Raw genomic sequence first — 12,966 nt, 5'->3', positions numbered from 1 at the left:
AACACAAGGGTGGAGAGGACCCTCTCCTCAGGAAACATAAGGGTGGAGAGGACCCTCTCCTCAGGAAACACAAGGGTGGCCTGGCAAGGGATTAAATCCATGGCTAGTGCCTCCCACATAGGCAAGGGAAAAACAGTGCTGATTTTGGGGGATACGAGGGCCAGAACATGGCTAATGAACTGAATGTTTTCTTCTCAAGATTTGAATCAGACAACTTCGTGTCAGAAGTAAAACAAATGGAAACATCATTACAAATGTTTGAGGGAGTTGTTGTTCAACAGTCTGATGTTCTTAAGTTGTTCAGGGGATGTAACACATACAAAAGCCCAGGTCCAGACAAAATAAGTGGACATGTGTTAAAGCACTGTGCAGAACAACTGGCTGGTGTTTTTACAGACATTTTCCAATCCTCACTCAACCAGCAACACGTGCCAGTATTGTGGAAAAACTCAATAATTATACCAATTCCTAAAGCATCTAATCCCTCTGTGCTGAATGACTATCGCCCTGTCGCTTTGACATCCTTAGTTATGAAATGCTTTTGAGAAACTTGTGAAAAGTCATATTCTCAGTGTCACCCAAAAGCTCCTCGGCCCATTTCAGTTTGCCTATCAGCCTAGCAGAGGAGTTGATGATGCCATTCTGACCCTCCTTAACATGGTCTATAGACATCTAGAGGGGGTAGTCTCCTTAACATGGTCTATAGACATCTAGAGGGGGTAGTCTCCTTAACATGGTCTATAGACATCTAGAGGGTGTAGTCTCCTTAACATGGTCTATAGACATCTAGAGGGTGTAGTCTCCTTAACATGGTCTATAGACATCTAGAGGGTGTAGTCTCCTAACATGGTCTATAGACATCTAGAGGGGTAGTCTCCTTAACATGGTCTATAGACATCTAGAGGGTGTAGTCTCCTTAACATGGTCTATAGACATCTAGAGGGTGTAGTCTCCTCAACATGGTCTATAGACATCTAGAGGGTGTAGTCTCCTTAACATGGTCTATAGACATCTAGAGGGTGTAGTCTCCTCAACATGGTCTATAGACATCTAGAGGGTGTAGTCTCCTTAACATGGTCTATAGACATTGAGAGGGCGTAGTCTCCTTAACATGGTCTATAGACATCTAGAGGGTGTAGTCTCCTTAACATGGTCTATAGACATCTAGAGGGGGTAGTCTCCTTAACATGGTCTATAGACATCTAGAGGGTGTAGTCTCCTTAACATGGTCTATAGACATCGAGAGGGTGTAGTCTCCTTAACATGGTCTATAGACATCTAGAGGGTGTAGTCTCCTTAACATGGTCTATAGACATCTAGAGGGTGTAGTCTCCTTAACATGGTCTATAGACATCTAGAGGGTGTAGTCTCCTTAACATGGTCTATAGACATCTAGAGGGTGTAGTCTCCTTAACATGGTCTATAGACATCTAGAGGGGGTATTAACATGGTCTATAGACATCTAGAGGGTGTAGTCTCCTTAACATGGTCTATAGACATCTAGAGGGTGTAGTCTCCTCAACATGGTCTATAGACATCTAGAGGGTGTAGTCTCCTCAACATGGTCTATAGACATCTAGAGGGTGTAGTCTCCTTAACATGGTCTATAGACATCTAGAGGGTGTAGTCTCCTTAACATGGTCTATAGACATCGAGGGTGTAGTCTCCTCAACATGGTCTATAGACATCTAGAGGGTGTAGTCTCCTTAACATGGTCTATAGACATCTAGAGGGTGTAGTCTCCTTAACATGGTCTATAGACATCTAGGGTGTAGTCTCCTTAACATGGTCTATAGACATCTAGAGGGTGTAGTCTCCTTAACATGGTCTATAGACATCTAGAGGGTGTAGTCTCCTTAACATGGTCTATAGACATCTAAGGGTGTAGTCTCCTCAACATGGTCTATAGACATCTAGAGGGTGTAGTCTCCTCAACATGGTCTATAGACATCTAGAGGGTGTAGTCTCCTCAACATGGTCTATAGACATCTAGAGGGTGTAGTCTCCTTAACATGGTCTATAGACATCTAGAGGGTGTAGTCTCCTTAACATGGTCTATAGACATCTAGAGGGTGTAGTCTCCTTAACATGGTCTATAGACATCTAGAGGGTGTAGTCTCCTCAACATGGTCTATAGACATCTAGAGCCAAATCCCATGTCAGGGTTCTGTTTGTTGACTTTTCTTCTGCCTTCAACACAATCCAGCCTTACATTCTGGCACAGAGACTCATTCGGGTCTTAGATGGGGGGCTGGTTTTGTGGCTGTTGGACTTCCTGAGCCAACGCTCACAGCGAGTCAAAATAGGTCCCCATGTGTCTGATATACGCAATACCAACACAGGCTCTCCTCAGGGATGTGTTTTGTCCCCACTTCTGTACATCTTGTACACTAATAGTTGTACTAGTTCCCATACTGACAGACACCTCGTTAAGTTCGCTGATGACACTGCCTTGATCAGCCTGTTGCATGATGACGAGGAACATCATGGCCCGGTCCTAGATGACTTTGTAGAGTGGTGTGAGGAATCACACTTGGTCCTCAATACCAACAAGACCAAAGAGATGTGCATAGACTTCAGGAAGCATACAACACCAACCTCTGCAACATCTATCAGAGGTCAGAATTTAGAAATCCTAGAGGAATATAAATATCTGGGTGTTTTTCGGACAATAAGCTTCAGTGGAGTAAATGTACAGACCTGATCTACAAAAAGAGGCAACAGAGACTGTACTTTCTAAAGTAGTTGGGTTATTTTAATATAGACTGTACTATACTGACTCTGTTTTACAAATCCTTTATTGAGAGTATTTTAACTTTTTGTATTGTTTGTTTGTTTGGCAATGCCACTGTCAGCCAGAGAAACATGCTGAGAAGGATTATTACCACAGCAAGCAAGGTACTTGGAGTCAAACAGACAGGCCTGGATGAGATCTTTAAGGTCAGGGCCCTCCGTAAGGCTCACAAAATAATTTTAGACCCAAGCCACCCCCTGTACCTGGACTTTGAATTACTCCCCTCTGTGTGCAGGTATAGGGCACCCCTCAGCAGGAAAAATAGAATGAGACAATAATTTGTGCCAGGTATGATATCCCTCCTAAATAGCTTGGGCGAATGTTCCCATTGACCCCATAAAGCCAGCAGGCTAGTCATTTCTTCTTCTTTTTAAATTTATTATTATTTTTTTTTTAAATGTTTTTCTTATTTCTTACTATTCTTATTTTAATTGGTGCGTAACTGTTATGAAAGTTGTTTTGTCAATCGTGTTGTGTATTTAAACGCCACTTTGAATGTGTACATGATACTGCAACAGAATTTCCCCATGGGGTCAATAAAGTCAGTAAGTTATTCAATTATTGCGCGCGTCAACGAGCGTCTGCGTTGCCAAGGGCTAAAATAAAATTGCGCTGCAAGTCCTGCCTCTCCCATCTCCTCATTGTTTTATAGAAGCAGGTACCCACGTGCCATCTCCTCATTGGTTATACCCACCTTGGTGATTGAAAGACAAACTGTGTTGTCGGTCATCGTGGTAATACTATGAAAGTTTAAATGCCAGTCATCATATAAGTTCAAAGATGAAAAAGCCTGGAAGGAGGAGAAATGACTAGAAACGATTCGGTTGGCGGTTTTATGTGTGGATTAAATTGTCAGAGTAGAGGACCTTGTGCATTTCAGGTAAAATAACAACTCAATGTTTATATCCCAGGACAAATTAGCTAGCAACAGCAAGGACAAATTAGCTACCAAGTGCAAGCTAACTAGATAAATTGCCATACATTTTTAATGCTTTTCAACCTGTCCCAAATTAATGTCATTGGTTCAGAGTTTGTGTTGATATTTTAACCTGCGTGTCGTGATCGCGTTTTGTGTAGGGTAACAAAATATGTGTGCGTGTGTGTGCGTGTGTGTGTGTGTGTTGACAATGTGCGTGTTTGTGTGCTAATTGTGTGTGTTCGTGAAACACTTTGTGCAGCTAAACTGTGTGTGCATTTTGCACCAAAACAGTTTTCTGAACAGGCTTTTTTAGATAGTTAGGACAATAAGCAGTGTCCATTTTGTCAACCCTTGAATCTTGTCCATTCCCAGTGCACCTCTCCAGGTGTTGTTAGAGAGACACATTGCTGCAGCATTCCATTTTTTTATACCTCTATTTAACTAAGCAAGTCAGTTAGTTAAGAACAAATTCTTATTTTCAATGACAGCCTAGGAACAGTGGGTTATCTGCCTGTTCACATGTTAAAACAACATATCCTAAAAACAATCAGGGCACTCACACAACTGCTGTCCAGGAGTTTCACCCCATAGGCTAAATTGTTATGATCAGCTATTTCATGTTTGTATACATTTTTTACATGCTGTTCATAGCAAAAAAATAAAATACTTCTGCATTGCTCACTGTGTAAACACATTGCAAATAGGTTCAGCATAACTCCTACTGATAAAGTTGGGAAGCTGAAATTCAGAGCTTAAATGGCCAAATTGAATAGTCACAGAAATCAGGACTTGCCAATGCAACAGCATGTTTTACAAATGGTGGGACTACCATACTACCATAAAATTCCATCGCAGGCCTCCATGGTAGGCTACACACCAGTAAGCACAGACCGACACCAACGTCTTTTGGATGTCCTTTTTTGGTGTTTTACGAAACAGTAGTCCTACCACGTGGATGGGCATTCCTAAAATGTCATTTCAGGCGACACTGTAGGCTGTACCCCAGTGAGCACGGACTGAGGCTGACGCCTGTTGGCTGTATTTTTGTTCCTGTTCGGATGTCTTTTTTTGGTTCAGATTTTGTCCGGTCTGGACCAGCCTTGATTTGGTCCAAATATAGACATCTATCAAGGACGTCTTTAAAGTCTTAACTTTAAAGTCTGGAAAACATGTATTTTAGACATCTTTTCAACATCATTTTGCTTACTGGGATGGCAATTGTGGCAGAAAGGCCAGGACCAGCACTGCACTCAGCTGTGATTATCCAATTCACTGTCCCTTTATCCATACAAGATGTGGTGTGGAAATAATAAACATGAATACAATGGCATGCAGACTAAGACAAGGCACATTCATTTAACAATAACATACCATGATATACAGCTCCTCATCTGTTATAATAATCCAATGACTGAAACCAAAATACGGGTAGAAAGCAACATCAGACTAGCCAGTTAAACAATGACAGGCAAAAATGTAGCTATTAATGTTAGATAGCTAGCATAAAAAAATAGATACATAATGCTTTAATAATTACGCAAATATTCTTAAACTATTGACAACTGACAGTGAAATATGGGGAAACAAATACCGTATTTACAGTTCTGATATTTACACACAGTGATGAATAAATTCATTAGAAAGGAAAATGTCCAAAAACCGAGATTTGTGTTCACAGCAGGTGGCAAGCTGCACTTGGTAAAGAATTGATAGCTGTGATGTCATCAGTGAATTATTTTTCTTCTTCTATGATGGGGTTTAAAGGCAGTTGGCATCCAATGTTAATGGTGTGTTGTGGCCACCAGCTGGACAGGGTATTGAACTAGAAAATAAAAATCAACTGCGGAAAAACGGCATATCAAAAGTTAGACGTCAACAAACAAAACCCATCTTAATTAAGCAATTAACTTCCCATCATGCTTAGGGTCATGCATAACAATGCTGCGCAGGCAATTATTTTGTCTACCATGGCTATGCCCCCATAGGAAGACCATGCCCACATCCACAGAATACGAGTGGTCACTGAATGGTTTGATGAGCATGAAAACGATGTAGGCCATATACCATGGCCATATCAGTCACCAGATCTCAACCCAATGGAACAATTATGGGAGATTCTGGAGCACAGCTCTTTCCACCACCATCAACAAAACACCAAATTATGGAATTTCTTGTGGAAGAATGGTGTCGCATCCCTCCAGTAGGGTTCCAGACACTAGTAGAATATATGCCACGGTGCTTTGAAGCTGTTCTGCCTTGTAGTGGCCCCAACGCCCCATTAAGACACGTTATGTTAGTCCTTACTTTATTTTGGCAGTTACCTGTACATGTTTACACACATTATCACCCATGGAAAAGAGCGTCTGCTAAATGACTTCAATGTCAATGTTGACTGATGCAAGAAATGTGACAGAAGGGAGGTGCTGATATTAGCATTGAGTGTTTAAATTTCAACATAAGCAGTGCACTTTAAAAATAAGACAAGAATCAACAATATTTGCCTTTCCAAAAAATGTCATTGTTTTTGGTATTAAGCAGGGCTAGACTAATCATAAATGGACATTAGATATTGGATACACAGCATGTCAAAGGTTGCCAGCCTATTGTCATGAATAGGCCCACAGTGCACTCACCAGTTGACGGAGTATAGTTTCCGTAACCATCTGTGTGTTATTGTGAGTTTCACCCCAGAGCACAGAGGGCAGAGTGAGTGACTGCAGGTTTTTGCTCCTCCCTTGGACTTGATTGATGAAATAAGGCCACTGATTAGTAAGGAACTCCCCACAAATGGTTGTATAGGTCTTAACTGAAAGGAAAAAACAAAAACCCTGCAGACTCTAGGCCAGGGCTGCACAACCCTTTTCCTGGAGATCTACTGTCCTGCAGGTTCAGTCCAACCCTAATTTAGCAGTTCTGATTCAGCTAGTTAATGTCTTGTTGAGCAGCTAATTAGTAGAATCAAGTGTGTTAAATTAGGGTTGGACTGAAAACCCACAGGACAGTAGATCTCCAGGAAGAGGGTTAGACTGAAAACCCACAGGACGGTAGATCTCCAGGAAGAGGGTTGGACTGAAAACCCACAGGACGGTAGATCTCCAGGAAGAGGGTTGAACTGAAAACCCACAGGACGGTAGATCTCCAGGAAGAGGGTTGGACTGAAAACCCACAGGACGGTAGATCTCCAGGAAGAGGGTTGGACTGAAAACCCACAGGACGGTAGATCTCCAGGAAGAGGGTTGAACTGAAAACCCACAGGACGGTAGATCTCCAGGAAGAGGGTTGGGCAGCCCTGCTCTAGGCCCTCAGTGGAATGAGTTTGACACCCCTGCCCCAGAGACTCTACTACTCCTCGTGACGTTGATGGTTTTGTTTGAATTTCAGCCCTCAAACCTCGCTGACATTCTCTCCAATGTTTATTTGAAATTTGAACATTTTCAGGATGAAATCTCTTGAGATGCTGTTCTGACCTTAGTTCTGTTGTTATGTCATTGGTCCTCCTCTTTTTCTCCCAACGACAAACGCTACAGATGCACCATCTCGTTTTCAGAAGTGTCCAATTGAAGAAAAAAAACACTGCTTCGTAACAATAATAATATGGAACCTACTGTCTAATAATAATAATAATGATAATAATACATAAATAAAACCCGATATTAACACCATAGAAAGTTGTGTACAACTACTAATAGACCTACAACTAATAAAAACTACTGTTACAACTACTAATACAACTTCATATAAACTACTTCTACAACTACTAATGCAACTAATAACAACTACTGCTACAACTACTAATACAACTAATATAAACTACTTCTACAACTACTAATGCAACTAATATAAACTACTGCTACAACTACTAATGCAACTAATATAAACTACTGCTACAACTACTAAAGCAACTAATAAAAAATACTGCTACAACTACTAATGCAACTAATATAAAATACTGCTACAACTACTAATACAACTAATATAAACTACTGCTACAACTACTAATGCAACTAATATGAACTACTTCTACAACTACTAATGCAACTAATATAAACTACTTCTACAACTACTAATGCAACTAATAAAAAATACTGCTACAACTACTAATGCAACTAATAAAAAATACTGCTACAACTACTAATGCAACTAATATAAACTACTGCTACAACTACTAATACAACTAATATAAACTACTGCTACAACTACCAATGCTACTAATATAAACTACTTCTACAACTACTAATGCAACTAATATAAACTACTTCTACAACTACTAATGCAACTAATATAAACTACTTCTACAACTACTAATGCAACTAATAAAAAATACTGCTACAACTACTAATGCAACTAATAAAAAATACTGCTACAACTACTAATGCAACTAATATAAACTACTGCTACAACTACTAATACAACTAATATAAGCTACTTCTACAACTACTAATGCAACTAATATAAACTACTTCTACAACTACTAATGCAACTAATATAAACTACTGCTACAACTACTAATGCAACTAATATAAACTTATTCTACAACTACTAATGCAACTAATATAAACTACTGCTACAACTACTAATGCAACTAATATAAACTACTGCTACAACTACTAATACAACTAATATAAACTACTTCTACAATGACTAATGCAACTAATATAAACTACTTCTACAACTACTAATACAACTAATATAAACTACTTCTACAACTACTAATGCAACTAATATAAACTACTGCTACAACTACTAATGCAACTAATAAAAAATACTGCTACAACTACTAATGCAACTAATATAAACTACTTCTACAATGACTAATACAACTAATATGAACTACTTCTACAACTGCTAATGCAACTAATATAAACTACTTCTACAACTACTAATGCAACTAATATAAACTACTTCTACAACTACTAATGCAACTAATATAAACTACTTCTACAACTACTAATGCAACTAATATAAACTACTGCTACAACTACTAATGCAACTAATATAAAATACTGCTACAACTACTAATGCAACTAATATAAACTACTGCTACAACTACTAATACAACTAATATGAACTACTTCTACAACTACTAATGCAACTAATATAAACTACTTCTACAACTACTAATGCAACTAATATAAACTACTTCTACAACTACTAATGCAACTAATATAAACTACTTCTACAACTACTAATGCAACTAATATAAACTACTTCTACAACTACTAATGCAACTAATATAAACTACTGCTACAACTACTAATGCAACTAATATAAACTACTGCTACAACTACTAATACAACTAATATAAACTACTTCTACAATGACTAATGCAACTAATATAAACTACTTCTACAACTACTAATGCAACTAATATAAACTACTTCTACAACTACTAATGCAACTAATATAAACTACTGCTACAACTACTAATGCAACTAATAAAAAATACTGCTACAACTACTAATGCAACTAATATAAACTACTTCTACAACTACTAATGCAACTAATATAAACTACTGCTACAACTACTAATACAACTAATATAAACTACTGCTACAACTACTAATACAACTAATATAAACTACTGCTACAACTACTAATGCAACTAATATAAACTTATTCTACAACTACTAATGCAACTAATATAAACTACTGCTACAACTACTAATGCAACTAATATAAACTACTTCTACAACTACTAATGCAACTAATATAAACTACTGCTACAACTACTAATGCAACTAATAAAAAATACTGCTACAACTACTAATGCAACTAATATAAACTACTTCTACAACTACTAATGCAACTAATATAAACTACTTCTACAACTACTAATGCAACTAATATAAACTACTTCTACAACTACTAATACAACTAATATAAACTACTTCTACAATGACTAATGCAACTAATATAAACTACTTCTACAACTACTAATGCAACTAATATAAACTACTGCTACAACTACTAATGCAACTAATATAAAATACTGCTACAACTACTAATGCAACTAATATAAACTACTGCTACAACTACTAATACAAATAATACAACTTAGTACCATAGGCCTACAGATTTACAAATATCTTCACAAGATGATGTTTCTATTAGTTAAAAACAAAAAAATGTTTGATCTTAACATTTGAAAAAGCCTTTTTTTAAATTCACTGTGTGATTGTAATGCCCTGATTTCTATAGGTAAATGACTAAAGTCAAGGCTTTGTACCTGAAAGATGTTACTCTAACCTCATGATGTACCTTTGGAATGTGTAATGGCTGCTGTTGTTGAAAGGAGTAGCGTGCGTTTCCTTAACCAATGTACTTGTCTGAATCGGCTTGTTAGAAATTACATCTAAATCGCAAAGTGTGATCTTGGTTGTGTTTTGTTTTGATAGATGATGTCACCACAGTCTAGTATAGGAAGCAGCAGTTTGATTACTAAGGTCTCTGAAAATGGATACAGTAAAACAATTCTTACTACAACTTGTTGTTGTTGCATCATCGGATGAGAACGTGAAAGGGAAGCAAACGTCAGGCTTTAGGAAGGTGCGTTCTGGTCACTGTGTGCTTCTCTCAGACGAGTCAGTTTGTATTTTCTGTGTGCATTAGGCCTAGCCGCAGTGTATAACTGACTACAGCATCTTCAACCGAATAGTTGTCATAAACAATCAAATAAAGTTCAATATAAAGTTATGAAGTTATTCATAAAAATTAACAAAAAGGCTACAAAACGTTGAAATATCTGTGCTGTGTCATCAGTAAGATATGAGCAGTCAATGAATAAACAAGAACATCAAAATTATCAGAAATGTACTTTTATTTTTGCAACTTTAAGTGTGTCTTCTCTTGTTAAACAATGTAAGTGTAGACAGGCACAGTACATTGATTCCTTTACAGTACGCTCTTATGCAAATATTTCACCCTTGCATTAATTTGTGCGCAAATCTTTGGTGCATTACCTTTTTCAAATACATCTGACATTTTGCCTCTTCGTTATACTATTTCTATAAAAATCACTACAAATACATTAGACATGAGTAAGCAAGAATAGTTACAGTACAGCACATGGATGAATGGTTCATATTTACTTTAGTACACACTTAACAGTGCATACTAAACATTTAAACTAACCTAAACACCGTTGTATAGGATGTCAGTCTTCATGTAGGACATTTACAGCAATGTTTAATGGTGATCATTGTGTGGACCCCAAGAAGAATAGCTGCTGCTTTCACAACAGCTAATGGGGATAAAATACAAAATAAAACGCCCTTGAGTTGTAGTATTATACAGTACATACTCATAAATGGTAAGTTAAAGTGCTTTCAAGTACATGTGAGATCAATATACACCAAGTTGATAAAACCATTCCTCTAATTTCAAAATGTTTAATCTCTGGCCTACATTAAAAAAAAACAGTTTGCAATCTGATAAATTTCACCATGTTTGGGAAGATTCTTGCCATGCTTGTTACGTAAATCAACTCCATTAAAATATTAGTCAATGTTCTCTGATTGGTGAGAAGAAACCTCTGGCTCCTCCACTTCTAGGAATGAACTGCCCCATTGAGGGCACAGTGGCCCCTTCTACACCAGGAGAGAAGTGACAGTCGATCAACATAAATGGGAAAACAAAACAATCAAATAATAGCTTGTGTATAAAGCCAAGGCAGTTAACTATATCTTACCTGCAGATTTGGGTGGAGCACTCAAAATGGTCTCGGCAGTAGGCCCCAGTGGGCTTGGTACCCATGAACCTCCACAGAGGGGTCATGCGGGTTCTCCGTTCCAGTAGCTTGGTTCCCTGCTGCAGACTCAGCCTTGAATCATGGCTTCCAATTGGACTAGCACACACCTGCCATACAAAGTGTATATGTCAACAACATTTAGCATTACAGTTTCACTACTGGTTAAAGATGGTTAACAACACTATTCCAAAGAAAATGATAAAAAGTGCTTTACCTGATGCATAAGAATCAGAGCCACCAGACACACACCTTGCGTTGCTTTGCTGTGGTTTTGACCGTGCATGGTGAGATATACTCTGGAAAATTCGGTGAAAGGTGCTGGATGGCAGGCAGCTAGGTGTCTGTTTCTAACGTTATTTTGGAGAACTCCGCTTATATACCATCCCTCTCTCTCGCTCTCGCTCTCTCACTCTCTCACTCTCTCACTCTCTCACTCTCTCTCTATCGCTCCCTCTCACACACACGCACACACGCTCACACACAGACATATATACACTCACACACACATACACACATGCCATGTCAAATATTTGACAATGGTAAAGATAAGATCTCCACTGTGGACCAGTAACTCTCTGATTGTAAACTGTCCTAGCACTGGGAGCTATGGCCAGAATGACATCAACTCTGCTGATATCTTGGGCACCTCTAGGAAACTCCTTCTGTTGATAATGACAAGTCCATAACCTCATTAGAGCGCACATAGAAAAAAATGCATGAACGTTACACGTGTGACAGCACTCGGTACCGAAGTAAACAAAAGATTACATTTGGCGTCTACGTGTTACCTTTGTACAGACAAATGATTTATGTTATGCATACTTCTTCCAATTCTTACCTTTTGACATTTATGCCAACATGTGTTGTGAGGGTAATGATGATGAAACCAAGTCGCTTTGAATAATCATTCAATCAGTCAAATGTTTTTATTCAAAGAAACATGTCTTACAAAGAGTCAACAGTCAAGCCCGGTCTGGAGGCATGCATGGTTTATTTTCAAATATGATTATTTTATTGTACCTTTATTATTACAAGGAACACAGACTGAGACCAATGTCTCTTTTACAGCTGGGCCCTGCGTATACATGTTTACACATACAGTTTAGGTACAATGATTAAGAAACTACACAAGACAAACAGATAACACAAAAAAATACAGCAACAGATTACATTTACACTACAGGTTATTCCCCTAACAGCACAAGAACTTGCATTACCCAAAGCAGTTACAAGCAATACAAAAATAAAATGCTATTCCATATAATTGTCAACATACAGTTATAGCACCATATTAAGGTGTGGGATGTTCACTGTATTACAAGGAACAACTAGAAGGTCAATTTCGCTCCAGCAGCTAGCATAATCTGTCCATTCACAATTCACCTGTGGGAATGAAACTGGGGGGCGAAGGTTCACCTTCCAACAGGACAACGACCCTAAGCACACAGCCAAGACAATGCAGCGGTGGCTTCAGGACAAGCCTCTGAATGTCCTTGAGTGGCCCAG

At 38.3% G+C, this 12,966-nt stretch overlaps 1 protein-coding gene across 1 annotated transcript; it reads right to left on the bottom strand.

Annotated features, from left to right (window-relative positions):
- Positions 1–10,512: 10,512 nt before the first annotated feature.
- LOC135543865 (liver-expressed antimicrobial peptide 2-like) lies at positions 10,513–11,889 on the bottom strand. The gene is made up of 3 exons (XM_064971187.1): positions 11,675–11,889; positions 11,401–11,567; positions 10,513–11,299 (listed from the first exon to the last, which is right to left on the bottom strand). The coding sequence occupies exons 1-3, from the start codon at positions 11,741–11,743 to the stop codon at positions 11,260–11,262; spliced, it is 276 nt and encodes a 91-aa protein (XP_064827259.1). The 5' UTR covers positions 11,744–11,889; the 3' UTR covers positions 10,513–11,259.
- Between the last annotated feature and the right edge of the window lie 1,077 nt (positions 11,890–12,966).

Source organism: Oncorhynchus masou, chromosome 8 (genome assembly GCF_036934945.1).
Source record: "Oncorhynchus masou masou isolate Uvic2021 chromosome 8, UVic_Omas_1.1, whole genome shotgun sequence".
In the NCBI taxonomy this organism is placed as follows: domain Eukaryota; kingdom Metazoa; phylum Chordata; class Actinopteri; order Salmoniformes; family Salmonidae; genus Oncorhynchus; species Oncorhynchus masou.
The sequence above is the reverse complement of the archived record's forward strand: the minus strand, read 5'-3'. Positions and strand labels throughout refer to the sequence as shown.